Below are 18,004 nucleotides of genomic sequence, written 5' to 3'. Positions count from 1 at the left end.
GGTACAAAAGATGAAGTCAGGTGGTATCAAGGGTGTGCTGACAAGGGATATAGAGCTGCCTAGGTGACAACCTTCAAATTACAAGGGAATGATGAACAATTATTATTTCCCATTGCTGCAGTGTGATTGTATGAATTTGTGCTGCTTAATACTTGTTTAATGTCTTTTACTCTGATTTTCTTTGTATTCAGATGCCAGATCAGTTTGACCAAACAATTGTGCTAAACCAGCTGAGATATTCAGGAATGTTGGAAACTGTGAAAATACGACGAGCTGGATTTCCAATCCGGAGGCAGTTCGAGGACTTCTGTGCAAGGTGTTCTTTGTTGATCATGAGTATACAATAGTCTTGCAACTTCAGTGTTTTGGAAATTTATTCAATATGGAGTTTTCTCAGATGAGCTTTAGCGAAGTAACTTGTTTACCAGTGAACTAAGCAAAGCATTTCACAAAAAATACTTCAGACAGGCTGGTACAATTACAACATTTAAAAGAGACCTGCATGTGTTGATGAATAAGGAGAGTTTAGAGGGATATGGGCCAAATGCTGGCAAATGGCCTACTCCTGCATCTATTGTCTATTGTCTAAATGGGACCAGGTCAGATTTGGATGCCTGATCAGCACAGGCGACTTGGATTGAAGGGTTTGTTTTTGTGCTATATGACTCTATGAATCTCTGAATCAATATACATTCAGATATTGGGATGACTTAACTAAGATTTGGTCAAAAAGGCAGATTTTAAAGGACTGTCCGGAAAGAAGAGAAAAAACTCTAAAAGTGGAGAGATTTCGTCAGGAAATTCCAGAGGTTGGGGACCTGATAGCTGAAGTTATGTTTGATAGGAGGAATGTAAGACTTGCTTAAGAGATAGAATTGGTCACTGTAATTGGGGAATCCTGTATACAACTTTTTTATGCAGTTGACCACAAAATCAAACTCTCCACTATTGTCCAGCTATGTATTGTTGCTTTCCACGTGGTTTGTAGTTATCCATCTCACTGTAACCAGTGAATCGTTTGCAATGTCTTCTCTTCCTGTTCCCACATTGTACATCTGATGCTTTGGAAAGATCTATCCTGGGCCGCCCCTTGTTTCTCAGCTAAGTGTTACCCTTAGCAGTGTCATCTGAAGGGACAATGTTAGTTTATTTGCTGAAATGACTGAAGCCAGTGTTTTCAGTCCATCGCTCCAAACTCCACCATTCTCCCAGAAAACAGCTGAAGATCAAGCCAATATGTTCATGGTCTTGGTGATCACGTTTGATCCTGAGTTGAGTTTTCAACCACATGTTGGTAACATCATTAAGGCTCCACAGCAACACTTGACTGCACCCATCTCAGCTCAATTGCTGCTGAAACCCTTTGTTATGTGTAGACTGGGCTATTCAAACTCTTTGGTCTTCCAAAGGATTTACTGACCATCTTCCATGGCCAACATTCCCTGGCCTGGGAATCAAACTTAAACATTCTAACTTGGAGTTGGGAGAGCAACAACATCACTTCCGCACAGCTTGCAAGTACAGTTTTCACCTGGGAATTTTGGAATAACTGTGGAAAACTATCGGATTTCTCCTTGTAAAATGTTAAATATGTTTAATTCACACTGCTCCATGTTACATCTGAGTAGTAGTTAAAAACATCAGTAGAGTATAGTAGACAATTCACCAAACCACACAAGACTGATGCTCTGTGCAGCAGTCTAACAGTCCCCTCCTTTTTCTCCCACTACATCTCCCTAACTCTGGCAGTTTGCTTCCCTCAAGTACCCAATCAATGTTTTCTTGAAATTGTTCATCTCATCTCATTTCATTTCTCTCATCGGCAGTGATTTCCAGATCACTATCACTTGCTGCATAAAAGTAACTTTTGCCCAAAACCTTGAAGTTTGTCTCCCTTAGACTTGTACAACCAGTTAATGGGAACAGCTTTTTTGTAATAATATATGCAAGTTTGCTACAACATTGCTCATAATCTTGTTTTGCTCCAAGGAGAAAAATGCCAGCTTCTGCAAGATAACCTTGTAGCTAAAAACCCCTCACGTCCATAGAAATTGTGGAAAATCTCCTCTGCACCCACTCAAGAGCCTGAAGTGTGGTGACCAGAATTGCATGTGAGGTCAGGGCCTAACCAGAGCTTAGTAAACAGTCAATACAAATTCTCTGCTTTTGTACACCATTTTAGACACTCAATCTTTCAGACTTTGGTAATTGTTCTTTGAAGATTGATGGGTGCGCATTCCCAGGTTCGTGTTTCCCCCCCAGGCACAGGCCCTGCAAGTGCAACTTTGAGAGAAAAGTTTTGCAGCTAGGCCATAAGTCCGTATTGTCTCCTCACTCTTTTCAGTCAAAATCCATCACCTCACACTTCTCGATATAAGATTCCATCTGTCACATGCCTCCTGTTTGACTCATCTATCGATAACATGTTGCAAGCAATTCATTATCAACCTCTTTGTTTGCTGTATAATGAAGTCTAATACAATGAAGATTAATAGAGACATGCAGGCCCTTCTGTCCAACTTGTCCACACAGACCAGATATCCTAATTTAATCTAGTCCCATTTGCCTGCACTTGGCCTATATCCGTCCCTAGGTTCCAGTTCATATATCCATCCAGGTGTCCTTTAAATGTTGTAATTGTACCAGCTTCCACCACTCCCTCTGCCAGTTACTTCCATACACACACCATCCTCTGCAAGAACATGATGTCCCTTAGATCCCTTTAAATCTTTCCCTTCTCACCTTAAACCTATGCCTTCAGTTGTGGGATCCCCTACCCTGGGAAAAGGACCTTGGCTATCCATCCCATCCATGCCCCTCTCTCAGATCACTGCTTAGCCCCTGATGATGTTATGTATATGCTACCTGAGGCCCAGTCCTTGGCTCATTGCTGTTGCTATATCCTGTGTTTTCTTGGCAGTTTTTGTCAGTGTCCAACCTTAAATGGCCTTGTAAAGGTAGTTTTGAGATTTATTTTTCTGTAACCCGTAGTGCAGGTGAGAAGGGTTACCCAATCAATAGCGTTCACTCAATCATAAGTTCAGAAGTGGGAATGTTTGCAAATGGTTGCAAAATGTTCCCAAATCCCCAAACAGTGAAGCAGCCTGAGCTAGCAGGCAGTATGATCTGGACATAGACAAGCTTGGGTTGTTGGGGACAATTTTCCTGAATGTATTGACCATAGCCAATCCAGCAAGAACCTAGCCATCCCTTCTTGATATTCAATGGCATTGTCATCAGTGAATCTCCTACTATCAAGGTCTTTGGGTGAGTTACCATTGACCAGAAATTTAACACTGTGCCTATAAGAGCAGGTCAAAGGCTGGGAATTCTGTGGTAAGTAGCTCACCTCATTTGTCAAAGCCTGTTCACCATCTACAAGGAAGCAATCAGGAGTGTGATAGAATACTTTGCACTTGCCTGGATGCATGCAATTTCAACAACACTGAAGAAGATTGACACTATGCAGAAAAAAGCAATCTGTTGTGGTAGGCACCACCATATCTGAGACATTCACGACTGTCCACCACCAACACACACAATGTCAGCCATTATCAGCCTACTCCAAGACTACGTCAACAGCATCTTCCATATGCTTCACTTCTTACACCCAGAATATAAAGGTATGGGTCCGTCACCACCAGGCCACACCGAGATGCACTATATAGCTGCTCCTTCCCCATAACTGGAACCAAGTCCTGGAATCCTACTTCCTGTCAGTACTGAGTGCCCTTGGGCCACAGGGACTGCAGCAGTTCGAGATAGCAGCTTGCTGCCACCACCTCCAGAACAATAAGAGATGAGTAATAAATACTGGTCTCACCAGAGACACTCCTATCCCATTAACATTTTATTTTTAATTAAATGAGCTAAATGTGATGTTGAGATGGGTCATTCACTTGGCACCTTTGGAGAGGCAAACGTAATGAAACATTCAAGATTCTCTGAGGGTTTGACAGTGTCGATATGGAACGTTGTTTTGATTATAGGAGAACCTTGGATGAGTGGATTTATGCTAACTGGAAGGAGCCATCCATTTTAACACTGCGATAAAGAGGACTCTCTTCTGTTCAAAATAGTGAATCTGTAGAGTTACTTAACACCGGAGTGTTCTTGCTGGGAAGTTGAGTATATGCAAGGCTGAGATGGGCAGAGTTTTTCTTAATCACTAAGAAAATCAATGGTTATGGAGAAATGGGAAAGTGCAGTTAATGATTATCAGATCAGCCTTGATCTCGTGGAACGGCAGCGAAGATTTGAAAAGTTGAATAACCTCCTTTTGCTCCTATGTCTAAAGCCGTATGTTTAGTTGATGGAAAATTTAAAAATATCACTCTTCTTTCAGAAAGTTCTTCGGCTAAGCCCAGCAATTAAATACTAGCTAGTTGTACTTCTCTGGGAAGCTTCCAGAACGGTTATTTGGAATCGAATTAGTCACACGGGAAAAGGTAAATTGATTAGGAAGCAGCAGCATGGATTTCTCCAGGGGAAATCCAGTTTAACTAACTGGCGATGGATTTTGAAGGTTCAACGACAGTAACAATTTAATGTCTTCGTGGACTTCCTGAAAACATGTGAGACAATGCCAGACAACATTTGTGAAAGAAGGTCTAGGCCTTGGATTAAAAGGTACAGGAAGAACATGGATACAAAATTGACTGAGTGACAGCAAACAGCAATGGGGAATGGATATTTTTGGGTCAATTTTGAGAGCCTTGCTTTTCCTGCTATATATTAATGATCTCTGGTGAGCAGGGGATAATTTTAAAGTTTGTGAAGGACGCAAAACTTGAGAAAGCTAAACTGTAAGGAAGATCGTGTAGAATTCAAAAAAGACATAGACCGGTTGATAGAGTGCATAGATTTGTGACAAATGGAGTTCCACGCAGAAAAATGTGGGGTGATGCTTTTTGATAGGAAGAACATTGAAAGAAATATAAAATTGGGAATACAAATGTGGTGTGGGAGCGGGGGGAACCTGGATATATATGTGTATATAGATGTCTGAAGGTGGCTGGACACATTAAAAGAGCAATTGATAAAGCACACAGTTTGTATTAACAGGACTGAGTACAGGAAAAAGGAGGTGGTGTTGAATTTGGATAAGACACTTGTTCTGAGTGCCACGTTATTGAAAAATGTGAGTACATTGCAGAGAGTGCAGAACCAATTTGAGAATGTTTCCAATGATGAGAATTTTCAATTATGAGGAAACATTGAAGATGTTAGGACTGTTCTCCATGGAGAGAAGAGTACTAAGAGGAGATCTGATATCGTCATTTTCTAAATCATGAGGGGCCTAGAAAGAATAGATAAGCAGAAACTGGTCTCGCTCACAAAAATAAAGCACGGATTTCAATTGGTTTGTAAAAGAAGCAAATGCGAGATGAGAGGCTACTTTTAGACTCAGCAAGTATTTTTAGGATATGGATTGCAGTGTCTTGGAACTGTTGTGCAGAGAAGTTCAATTGAGACATTCAAAATGTATTGAATGATGATTTTGATAAAAATGATATTCAAAGATATGATTCAAAGCAAAGGGTGACAATCTTTATTGCAAGAGCCAGTGCAGACATGATGGGCTGAATGACCCCCCTGCATCATAACACATGTTTCTGTGATGTCATTTTAATCAGATTATATAGTCAAGGTTTTCATACAATGCAGGCTTTAAACTTTTATGCATAAGGCAATTTTTTTTCAATAAATCCTAATAAGAACATAAAGTAGCAAAAGAAAGTATTTTGAAGGATCATGGCTAAACAAAACATTAATGTTACATTCATTCCCTATCCCAAATCCTTTGATTCCCATGACTTCCAAAGCACACTTAGTCTGAATTTTGAACAGACTCATCAACTTAGCTTCCATAAACTCCTTTATCAAATACAACTTCTCAGTCATAAAATTGTGTGGTTCTCTCTCATCATTTTGCAAAGAGTATATATTGGAAAAATATTAACAGGTGCAGAGGGCATTCAAGAGTACATACTTCTGGAGCTGTGTTAATACAAAGTTATTCTAATTTTAAAAAGCTTTTCCTCGAGATTTTTTTATGCCTTGATGGTTTGTGACTGGCAAAAGAAATCCTTTTATAAAGTTGCCATTTCATTGAAGAGGCTTCTGGCTAATTCACGTTTCGTGACATGCTGTGAAAAGTCTGCTCACATTTGGACAGCTGTGTCAAACATCACCATAGCAACTGAGTCAATACACATCATTCTGAAGCAATCAACATAATCCTAACTAAAGCAACTCTAGCTCCCACTGAACTAAGATCCTTTTTTTTTTAACATGTTCAAAGATCCTGATCAGAATCGGCATCTTCACCAAAAGTGAACCAGTTCTTCATTTAGTCCTTTCATATCTGTCTTTAAAATCTGTTGAGGTTTATTTGTATTGGAGAAGTTTCATTTACAGATGACCGTATTAACTGCGGCAAAAGGTTTACCTCTGTTGACCCTCCGTGTCTGTATTTAAAGCTTTCCTGGGAAGCCTGGAATACTGTCTACTAATACTTTGGAGACCATGCATTTAAAGTAAGAGGGGGGGGGAAGTTCAAAGGAGATGTGAGGCGCAAGTATTTTTACACAGTGGTCGGTGTCTGAAGCACGCTGCTGGTGTAGTGGTGGAGGCAAATATGATCGTAATGTTTAAGGGGCTTTTAGATAAATATATGAATAAGCTAAGAAAGGAGGGAAAAGGACCAGGGATTGGTTTAATTTGGTATCATGTCTGGCACAACATTGTAAGCCGAAGGGCCTGATACTGTGCTAGACTGTTCCATGTATGTTGTATCTAACCCATTTGTGTCAACTCTAACTCCAGTAGTTACAGTGAATGATCCACAGTCTCCTGTGAAAGTTTTCAGCAACTGTCTTGAAGATCCAAGTGAAAATTTTGGACAAGAGGAATGGAATAGAATAGCTGTTTTTGGTTTTCTCCTTAGATATAAAATCTTGATGAGGAACCTCTCGCTACCTGATGATTTGAAGGCAAAGTGTGCTGCATTACTTTATTGCTATGACAACACTAACACAGATTGGCAGCTCGGGAGAACAAAGGTAAACTGGTTTTCTCCCCTCTGCATTATGTTCTGTCATCCAGTGAATATCAGAAAACTGAATATATTTGATTTATTTTTAATCATTATTGGGAATTGACTGTTCCAGCAAACCTTTTCCTCACAACTTTTCCATAAGCATATTCTGTTTAGCAGCACAATCTTTTATGATTGATTTACTCAGTATTATGGTCAATTAAACACAAGTCACTCTTTTCTTATCAAACCTTTTCTGGTTTTCTACTTCACCCAAAGAGTTGATTGTTTAATTTAAAACATCAGAACCCATATTATCAAATGTTATTAGAATCTCTCTTAAACATTTATTTATTTATTTTCATATTGTCAAGACTTGTCAAATTTGAAGGGAATTGCTGTCATGGGACAATTAACTTGTAATTTTTTTGTGGTCCATACCAATATTCTGATGCCAAGGTCAGCCGTTAACATTGTCAAATGCTTGGTTATTGATAAACACAGATCCTGTGTGTCATTCAATAATACAAATACGGATTCACATCACTGAGAATAGTACAGATTTGGAAATGAAAACGTATTGGCTAAGATCAGCTGCTGTGCAAATGAGTAATTGTGGAGATCAATTACAAAATCGTCGTAACTTGCAGCACTGAAAGTGACTGCTCAGTCTGTCATGTGTCTTTGAAAAAGTATTTACGATTACTCCCACATAATCTCACACTGCTTAGAAACTTTAGGTTCCTTATCCTCAAGTGCCCAAGTTCAGTATGAATGGGCAGAAAGCATTTGCAATATTCACGAATCCTCTGATAACCTACATAAAAAGTGTAGAACTAATTAGAGAGCAGAAAGGGGATTCACACATGGAGATGGTAGGCATGGCTGAAGTGTGCAATGAATACTTAGTATCTGTCTTCAGCAAAGAGAGAAATGTCACCCAGGTCATGGTAACTGAGGAGAAAACTGTTTCACTGGAAGGGTTGAAAATTGATAAGCAAGATGTGTTAGATAGACTGTTGTTACTGAAGGTCGACAGGGGACAGCGACTGGATGTGTTGGATAGACTGTTGTTATTGAAGGTCGACAGGGAGCTGGGACTGGATGGGTTGGATAGATTAGAACATAGAAGAATACAGCACAGTACAAGCCCTTTGGCCCTCGATGTTGCGCCGATCCAAGCCCACCTAACCTACACTAGCCCACTATCCTCCATATACCTATCCAATGCCTGTTTAAATGCCCATAAAGAGGGAGAGTCCACCACTGCTACTGGCAGGGCATTCTATGAACTCACGACTTGCTGAGTAAAGAATCTACCCCTAACATCTGTCCTATACCTACCACCCCTTAATTTAAAGCTATGCCCCCTCGTAATAGCTGACTCCATACGTGGAAAAAGGTTCTCACTGTCAACCCTATCTAAACCCCTAATCATCTTGTACACCTCTATCAAGTCACCCCTAAACCTTCTTTTCTCCAATGAAAACAGCCCCAAGTGCCTCAGCCTTTCCTCATTCGATCTTCCTACCATACCAGGCAACATCCTGGTAAACCTCCTCTGCACCCGTTCCAGTGCCTCCACATCCTTCCTATAGTATGGCGACCAAAACTGCACACAATATTCCAGATGCGGCCGCACCAGAGTCTTATACAACTGCAACATGACCTCAGGACTCCGGAACACAATTCCTCTACCAATAAAAGCCAGTACGCCATATGCCGCCTTCACCGCACTATTTACCTGGGTGGCAACTTTCAGAGATCTGTGTACATGGACACCAAGATCTCTCTGCTCATCCACACTACTGATTGTTGCTACTGAAGGTCAACAGGGTACAGCAACTGGATGCGATCCATCCAAAAATTTTGAAGCAAGTGAGAATGGAGATTGCAGGGGCACTAGCCACATTTGTTCAGCCTTCCTTAGACTTAGGGGAGATGGCAAAAGCCGGGAACATTGCAAGCATTACAGGTTTGTTCAAGATGTTTGTGAGGAAAGATGACAGCAATTACAGACCAGTGGTCGGGAAGCAATTACTCATGATAGAATTAGTAGTCACATGGAAAACGATCAGCTGAATTAGAAAGGGTTAGCATTGGTTATGAAAGTGGAAGTCATGTTTAACCTATTGGAGTTTTTTCAAGACATAACAGACACAATAAGGGAAATGTTTTCGATGCAGCATATGTGGATATCCAGAAGGTGTTTGATAGAGTGCCACATATCAGGCCTTTAAGAACAGTTATAGGTTATTGAACAAGAGCAACAGAAGCATCATGGAAACGGGAAAATTGGTTGAGTGAAAGCAAACAGGTGGTCATAATCAACAAATATTTTTTTCCAGCTGGGAGTGGATTTCTCTGGGGTCTGTATCGGATACCTTGCTTCTCCTGATGTATTTTAATGATCTCGATCTTGATGTTCACAGGACAATTTCAAGGTTTGCAGATCTCATGCAACTTGTAAATTTGAGAGGGGAACTATGTATAACTTAAAACGATATCGACAAGTTGGTGGATAGGGTGGATAGATGGGTACAGTAAAGAGAAGTGTTTAGGGTAGGAGGAATATTTGAAAGACATTATAAATTAGGGGGTACAATTCTTTATGGCCTATCGTAGCAGGGCTGTGTTTATGTGTATAGACCACCAAAGGTGGCTGGAGACCAATTAGAGACAACACACTAAATGTATTTCAGTAATAAATTTCTAGAGAATAGGGAATAGGGAGAGTGCAGGAGCATAACATTGACAGACTCAGAGTCATAGAGATGTACAGCATGGAAACAGATCCTTCAGTCTAACTTGTCCATGCTGACCAGATATCCTAAATTATCTAGTTCCGTTTGTCATCACCTGGCCCATATCCCTCCAAGCCCTTCCTATTCATATACCCATCCAGGTGCCTTTTAAGTCGTAATTGTGCCAGCTTCCACGACTTCCTTTGGCAGCTCGTTCCATACACGTACCAACCTCTGTGTGAAAACATTGCCCCTTAGGTCCCTTTTAAATTTTTTCCCTCCCACTCTAAACCTATGCCCTCTAGTTCTGCACTCCCCCATTCCAGGGAAACGACCTTGTCTATTTACCCTATCCATGCCCCTCATGATTTAATAAACCTCTATGAAGTCACTTCTCAGCCTCCACTCCAGAGAAAACAGTCCCAGCCTGTTCAGCCTCTCCCTATAACTCAGATCCTCCCAACCCTAGAAATGTCCTTGTAAATCTTTTCAGAACCCTTTCAAGTTTCACAATATCCTTCCAATAGGAAGGAGACCAGAATTGCACGCGATATTCCAAAAAAGAAGTATAAGAAAGCATTCTATGAGGGGCAAAGGTAGGGTGGACATGAAGAAACAGTTTCCCAAAGGAAGGACCAATATGGGTGGCATGGTGGCTCAGTGGTTAGCACTGCTGCCTCACAGCACCAGGGACCCAGGTTCGATTCCAGCCTCTGGCGACTGTCTGTTTCTCCCCATGTCTGTGTGGGTTTCCTCCGCGTGCTCTCGTTTCCTAATGGCCAAGTGTTGGAAAATGGAATTTAAATAGTAGGTGGTTGTTTTTGACAGGTGCAGAATCAATGGACCGAAAGGTCTGTTTCTGTGCTAGAGACCTTCCGATTCTATGACCTAATGTGCACTTGGGAGAGAATGCAGTCATTTAGAAGAATTCTTCCAGTGATGTGACATTTCAGCTAAGAGTATAGTTTGAAGAAATTGTGGCTGTTCTTGAAGAGGGCTAACAGGAGAGGTTTTCAAAATCATGAGGGCAGCTGGGTAGAATAGATAGGCAGGAACGTCCCACTTGTAAAAGGGTCAAGAACCAAAGCAAGCAAATGTGAAATGGGGAGAAAACCTTTTCACTGACTGAGTATGAACTTAACTGCCTGAAGCTGTGGTGGAGGGAGATTGAGTTGGTGCATTTAAGAGTGTTGAATGAATATTTTGATGGAAGTACTGTGCAAGGGTATCCAGGGTGAAAAAGCATGAGAATGCAATTGTTAAAGTTAATCATTTGATTAGATTCCCTACAGTGTGGAAACAGGCCCTTCGGCCCAACAAGTCACACCAACTCTCTGAAGAGTTACCCCTCAGACCCATTTCCCTCTGACTAATGCACCTAGCACTATGGCCAGTTCACCTGATCTGTACATCTTTGGATTGTGGGAGGAAACCGGAGCACCCAGAGGAAACCCACGCAGACACAGGGAGAATGTGCAAACTCCACATAGAGAGTCGCCCGAGGCTGGAATTGAACCCAGGTCCCTGGCGCTGTGAGGCTGCAGTGCTCACCACTGAGCCACCGTGCTGCCCCACAGTGAAAGGAGCCTCCTCCTGTACTTCAACACTTTTTTGCGATTATGTGATATCAGAATCCCTTTAATGAATTATGACATACATATTTTTAAATCAATCTAACATTATTTTAGGTTTGCAGTCAATTTGAATTGTGTCAATATAAATTATTTAGCTAATCTATATGCGCATGCAAGTTAGTTAATATTATGATACAGACAATAACTGAGAAATCCCAAGTGGTTTTCCATTAAACAGTTATGAAACATTCCCCTTTGTCTTTTCAAAATCTATGTCATGAAATCTAAGAGTGGTGTGATAAGTATAACAGGAAATTACTATTATTCCATCTGACACAAACCCAAAAGCAGAACTGTCCTTTGATTGGTGGAGAGTTAAATGTCTTGCATTTATCATGCTCTATGTAGGTTTTCATACGGGAGTCTCTTGAGCACAGGCTGGAAAAAGAACGTGAAATTGAGGTTTGCAAAGCTGCTGTGATAATACAGGCTTATGTCCTTGGTTATTTGGCAAGGTAAGGAATGAACATTTTGAATGGAAGAGCAAAGTTTATTTTATAATATTTGCCTCGCCTGAGTTTGCTTACATTTTATTGGTAAAGTAAGACCATGTTCTAACTAAATGAAGTAGAGTAACTTGATTTGATGACTTTTTTTGTAGTAACTCGATGTATCATTCAATTATTCCAAAACACATTTCCAATAACTTGGTTTTGACTTGTTTAAGAAAATAAGTGCAATATGTATGTGTATGAACTTGAGTGCTGTCATATTACTGTACTTAACCAAACAATTTTCTCATGCCACATAGGAAACAATATAAAAAGATTCTTCACATGGTTGTTATAATTCAGAAAAATTATCGTGCTTTCTTCTGGAGGAAGAGATTCCAACGTATACGGAATTCCGCAATTATACTGCAGACTCAGCGACGAGGTCAGCTGGCACGTAGGCATTATAAACAACTACTTGAAAATAAAATAAAGGAAGAAGAGATGCAAAGAATCAAACTACAGGAAGAAAGGTATGATACAAGTCCTTACCACAGCTACTATCAAATGCACTTTTACTTTTTTTCAACAATAGTATTTTATAAGGGGAAGCCATGAAACTTGAGTAAATGGTTACCAATGCTTCATATTGGTTGAAAACATATTTCAATTACATGAGAGTATGAAGTTTTTTCTACTTCCCACATGGCAGTCAATTTTCTGTGAAAAGCATAATAGCATTGGTGAATAGCATTGATGTTATAGTTCAGAATATACGCATTTTAAATCCATTGTAACATGGGTACTATTTAAAATATTCTAAGATGTATTTATAGTTTGCCAAATACTGCCATCAAGACTGAGAAACTAATCTTAATTATATTATGGATTTGCTACTGATATACTGCTGAATATTTTCGCACTATTTTCTTACATTCCTATTACTGTGCTTTAAGAAACTGGTTCCTCTGATCATTGCTGGCTGGATACAAAATCACTGAGTTGAATGAGTTTTACCACAGTTGGTGATGTATGGTTGCCACTGGATTAACTTTAGTTCCTGATTTTTATTGGACATTTAAATTCATCATTTACCATGGTGGAATTCAAACTTGTGTCCCTTAATAATTAGCCTGGGGCTCTGGGTCCATCGATCTAATCCAGTGATATTGTCACCACATCAGTCCCTCCCCATGCCATGTTGGTAACTCTGTTAGCACAAGTGAAAGGATCATGTGCCGCAAGTAACTAAATTGGCCACATTGTGGTGCAGTTGACCACATATATAGATTTCACCATGAACTGTCCTCCAAGATGACTGTCCTCCAACAATCTGGCCTGGCATTGTAGAGTGAATCCCTAATCATCAAAGTCCACAGGAATGCCTTAGAGAGCATTCACCACTTCCAATACCTTGTCAGTGCCCTGCTGACCAAAGCAGCTATTGTTGAAGAGATCCAGAACCCCGCCAGTTTGGTAGTACAGCCTTCAGCAGCGTGAGGAAAATAACGTTCAAGAACAAGAGCAGATGCTACACCAAGGTCATGCTTTAGACCTTGTGGTGGTTCTTGCCCTCTCATATGGCTTTGAGATGTGGACTGTCTACAGCAGACTCTTCAAGGCCCTGGAGCAGTCCAACCAACACTGCATGCATGTGATTCTGTGTATTCTCTGCAAGGTAAGATGTCCTTGAGCCAACCTCCCCAGACTGGTCGCACTGATCATCCTTGATGGGCTATGATGGGCTGGGCTCGTTTTCCATGTGACCAGTGCAAGACTCCCCAAGAAGGTGATCCACTGTCAGTGTTGAAATGGCAAGTGAGCCCCACATGGACAGAGGAAGCACTTCAGTGATTCCCTCAAGGCTTCAGTTCCCACAGACACTTGGGAATCAATGGACCAGGATCATCCAAAGTAGAGGAGCAGCATCCGAGAAGACATCAAGTCCCTCAAGATTTGTCATTGGAGCAAAAGCAGAAGCCAGGCGAAAACAACTAAAGGAGCACGCTGCCACACCAAAGCCCCACCCACTCTTTCCAGGGCCACCTTTGCCCCAAGTGTAACAGAGCCTGCAGTAGCCATGCCTGTCTGTACAGCCACCAATGCACCTACCCTGAGAGGGGAAGAGGGACCTAATCTACAAGGAGCCACCAGTGATTGACATAGATTTAATACTGGTAGTGCATTACTCGTTCCCAAAAGTCCAACTACTGCCCTATCTTAATCTTGCAACAATGTGTTGAGCAGCAAAATGTGTTCCCATCAATGCTATTGGGAGGGAATATCAGCTAATTGGAAGTTAGTTGCTGACTAATACATGGCACCTATCGAGATGAGAGAAGTCACTTGGCTTATAGTATTGTTCATGTGTTGGATGACTTTATCCTGCTTCAAGCATTGGAAGAAGACCGCTTTGTTTGAGTTGCTTGTAACCCTCCATGCCTGGAATATGACAGGCAGTATGAACAGATAGAAAAGCATTTTCAGAAAGGGGCAAGGAAACATTGTAATTGATCATGTCGTGATCATTCTTGTACATGGCATAGACATCACTCCTTTTGGCTGTAGTAGGTGTTACTTGCAACACCAGAAAATAACACAAGACATGGAAGCAGGAGTAGACTATACAACCTGTCCAGCCTGCTCTGCCATTCATCAGGATTATAGCTGATCTTGTGATGCAACTACACTTTACTGTCTGCTTCCCATGTCACGTGAATGCCTGAGATTCCAAAACCTTTTTTTAGTATTTGATGGGCTGTGGGCATTGCTTGCAAGGTCAACAGTTGTTGCTGATTCATAACTGTCTTGATCTGAATGACTTTCCAAGCCATTTCAGAGGACAGTTGAATTATCTTACATTACTGTGGTGACTAACAGACCGTTTGATTCCCTAAAGTCTGTACATCATTTGCAAGGCATAAGTCAGGAGTCTGATGGAGTAGTCTCCATAGCCTCAGTGAGTAAACACCTGACAGCGTTCAAAATGCTAGACAGAATCCAGGACGTAACAGGCCTCTTGACTTGCACCCTATCCACCACCTTGAACATTCTCAACTGTCGATGCACAGTGGCAGCAGGATGTACTATTTACAAGACACACATAACAACTCTCAAGGATCTTTTAACAGCACCTTCAAAGGTCTGTGACACCTATCCTCTCGAAGGACAAGGACTGCAGAAACATGGGAATACTGCCACCTGCACGTTGGACATCAAATGGTAGACATGAGCAAGACACATCCCACGACACTCAGCAACTCGCCCATGTATCAGTGGTCTGTCAATCAGAACAACCCTTCAAACGCTCCTTTCCTCCAGAGAAATTTAACCCCCTTTCCCTTGAGGACTTCTGATGTTCCATCAAGCAGCTAGAGTCAGCTACCTTTATACTGGATTAGTGGTGCTGGAAGAGCACAGCAGTTCAGGCAGCATCCAACGAGCAGCGAAATCGACGTTTCGGGCAAAAGCCCTTCATCGTGGGCGGCACGGTGGCACAGTGGTTAGCAATGCTGCCTCACAGCGCCAGAGACCCGGGTTCAATTCCTGCCTCAGGCGACTGACTGTGTGGAGTTTGCGCATTCTCCTCGTGTCTGCGTGGGTTTCCTCCGGGTGCTCCGGTTTCCTCCCACAGTCCAAAGATGTGCAGATCAGGTGAATTGGCCATGCCAAATTGCCCATAGTGTTAGGTAAGGGGTAGATGTAGGGGTATGGGTGGGTTACGCTTCGGCGGGGCGGTGTGGACTTGTTGGGCCGAAGGGCCTGTTTCCACACTGTAAGTATTTCTAATCTAATCAGGAATAAAGCTTTATTCCTGATGAAAGGCTTTTGCCCGAAACGTCGATTTCGCTGCTCGTTGGATGCTGCCTGAACTGCTGCTTCCAGCACCACTAATCCAGTATTTGCTTTCCAGCATCTGCAGTCATTGTTTTTACCTCAGCCACCTTTATGCTGAGTGAGCCTATTCTTTTGAGTGGAATTTCAACCATGACAACAAAATAGGGCTTTTAACTTCAGCCAAACAGAAGTGAGTTTTGCAGATGCTGGAGATCAGAGTTGAAGGTGTCGTGATGGCACCGTGTCCCAGTGGGAGTAGCACCTGCTGCCTCACAGTGCCAGGGACCTGGGTTCAGTTCCAGCCTTGAGTAACAGTTGAGTTTTCACATTCTCCTCCTACCTGTGTGGATTTCCATCAGGTGCTCTGGTTTCCTCCCACAGTCCAAATATGTGCAGGTTAAGCAGATTGGCCATGCTAAATTTCCCCTTACTTGTGAAAACTAGGTGGATTACTCATGGTAAATGCAAGATTATGGGGATGTGATAGGTCCAGTGGGATTCTCTCTTGGAGGGTTATGCAGACTCAGTGGACCATATTGCCTCTCCTACACATTCTTATCCAATGCCCGCTTGAATGACCATAAAGAGGGCGAGTCCACCACTGATACTGGCAGGGCATTCCATGAACACACAACCCGCTTTACAACTCACAGCTAGAAGACATAGTGTTGGAAGGATGTCTGTCTGACTGGAGATCTGTGACTGGTGGTGTTCTGTGAGGATCAGTGCTGGGGCTGCCATTGTTTATAACATGCATAAGTGACCAGAAGGAAGTTGGAGGCGGCCTAATTGCCAAGTTTACGGATGACACAAAGATTGGCAAAGCTGCAGATGGTGAGTATTGCCAGAGGATACAGTAAGATTTAGATAGGCTGGAGACTTAGGCAGAGGAATGGGAGATGGACTTTAATCTGGAAGAACATTTTGGAAGAGGGAAGTATGCAATAAATAGCAAAACCATTAATAGCGTCAACATCCAGAGGGACCTAGACTTATAAGTCCACAGTTCCCTGAAATTGGCAATACACGTGGATAAGATGGTCAAGAAGGTATATGACATGCTTGCCTTCATTGATCAGGGCACAGAGTATAAAAGTTTGGCAATCATGTTGCATAAAATTTTGTTTGACCACATTTGGAATATTGCATATGGTTCTGTTTGCCACACTACTAGAAGAATGTGGAGGTAGAGACATGGTTTATCAGAATATTGCCTGGTTTGAAGGGTATTAGCTACGAGGAGAGGTGGGACAAACTTGGTTAGTATTTGTTTGAATAATGAAGGATATGGGGCAACTGATAGAAGATTACAAAAGTATGAGAGGAATGGATAGTTGGGAGTCTTTTTCCCAGAGCAAAGATTCCAATTATTTGGAAACATTGGTTTAAGGTAAAAGTTGAACAGAGGTGAGAGAGACAGGTATTTTTTATACAGAGGATAGGGAGTACCTGGAATGCGCTGCCAGAGGGTATGGGGAGGTGAATGCAATAGCAACGTTTAAGAGGACACATGTATGAGTAGACAAGGAATAGAAGGGTACAGACCACATAAGGGCAAAAGGTTTTTCGTCTGGAAAAGCATCAGGTGTTCGTGCAGTCTTGCTGCTGCTGGACCTGCGCCTGTGCTGCACTGTTCTTTGTCCCCTTTACATACCACTATTGTTTACGTCAGCAGGTAGTGTGAAGTTTGCATGATGATTAGCATCTGAAGGAGTAGATGTGTGCTAACCATGCAACACAGTCCCGAGCTTGTTTTCAAATGTGTGCTGCTTTTGATTCCTTAAGTTTTCCATCCATGTAATTAACTCAAAATTAGAATTTTGGGCAGCAATCTCTCAACCAAGCAAGAGCTTTTAAATATTTTGTTGATACTTTGTTTAATTCTTAAATGTGTCTTTTGCAGGGAAAGGCAGAACCGAGAAGCAGAACGCATGCAACAGGTAACAAATAATCTCTTGCTTCATTTTCCCTGAATGGTTTCGAAAAATCAAATTCATTATTTTTTTCAGACCATTTGACACAAACTTTGTGAGCTATGGTCTTATGTTTCTTTTTCCTGTTCTCTTTGTTTTAACTGGATGCATTTTGCAAAATGGCTTTGCTGAAGTTCAACATGACGTGTCAGCAAAGGTGAATTACAGGACTACATGTTCTTTTTGAAAGAATTCTACAGATAAGACCTTAACGGCCTTTCTCTCACATTGTCATAGTCAACTTCTTTCTAACAAAAGTGTCATTTTTTTAAACTGTGGAACGCTTGTGTCCTTTCTTGCTGAGGACTATAAATTAAAATATGGCTTGTAGTTTAGCATGTAGCTC

The 18,004-nt window shown here is 41.5% G+C and overlaps 1 protein-coding gene across 1 annotated transcript in view; it reads left to right on the top strand.

Annotated features, from left to right (window-relative positions):
* The window catches only part of myo10 (myosin X), a 335,499-nt gene that overhangs the window by 208,374 nt on the left and 109,121 nt on the right, over positions 1-18,004 (top strand). Inside the window, exons 20-24 of the mRNA XM_072575194.1 lie at positions 192-316; positions 6,950-7,064; positions 11,766-11,872; positions 12,169-12,381; positions 17,589-17,625. Coding sequence (XP_072431295.1) covers positions 192-316; positions 6,950-7,064; positions 11,766-11,872; positions 12,169-12,381; positions 17,589-17,625 — 597 coding nt within the window. The remainder of the gene's footprint in view (positions 1-191; positions 317-6,949; positions 7,065-11,765; positions 11,873-12,168; positions 12,382-17,588; positions 17,626-18,004) is intronic.

Source organism: Chiloscyllium punctatum, chromosome 8 (genome assembly GCF_047496795.1).
Source record: "Chiloscyllium punctatum isolate Juve2018m chromosome 8, sChiPun1.3, whole genome shotgun sequence".
In the NCBI taxonomy this organism is placed as follows: domain Eukaryota; kingdom Metazoa; phylum Chordata; class Chondrichthyes; order Orectolobiformes; family Hemiscylliidae; genus Chiloscyllium; species Chiloscyllium punctatum.
Note: the sequence above shows the minus strand (reverse complement) of the source record. Positions and strands in the feature narration are given on the sequence as shown.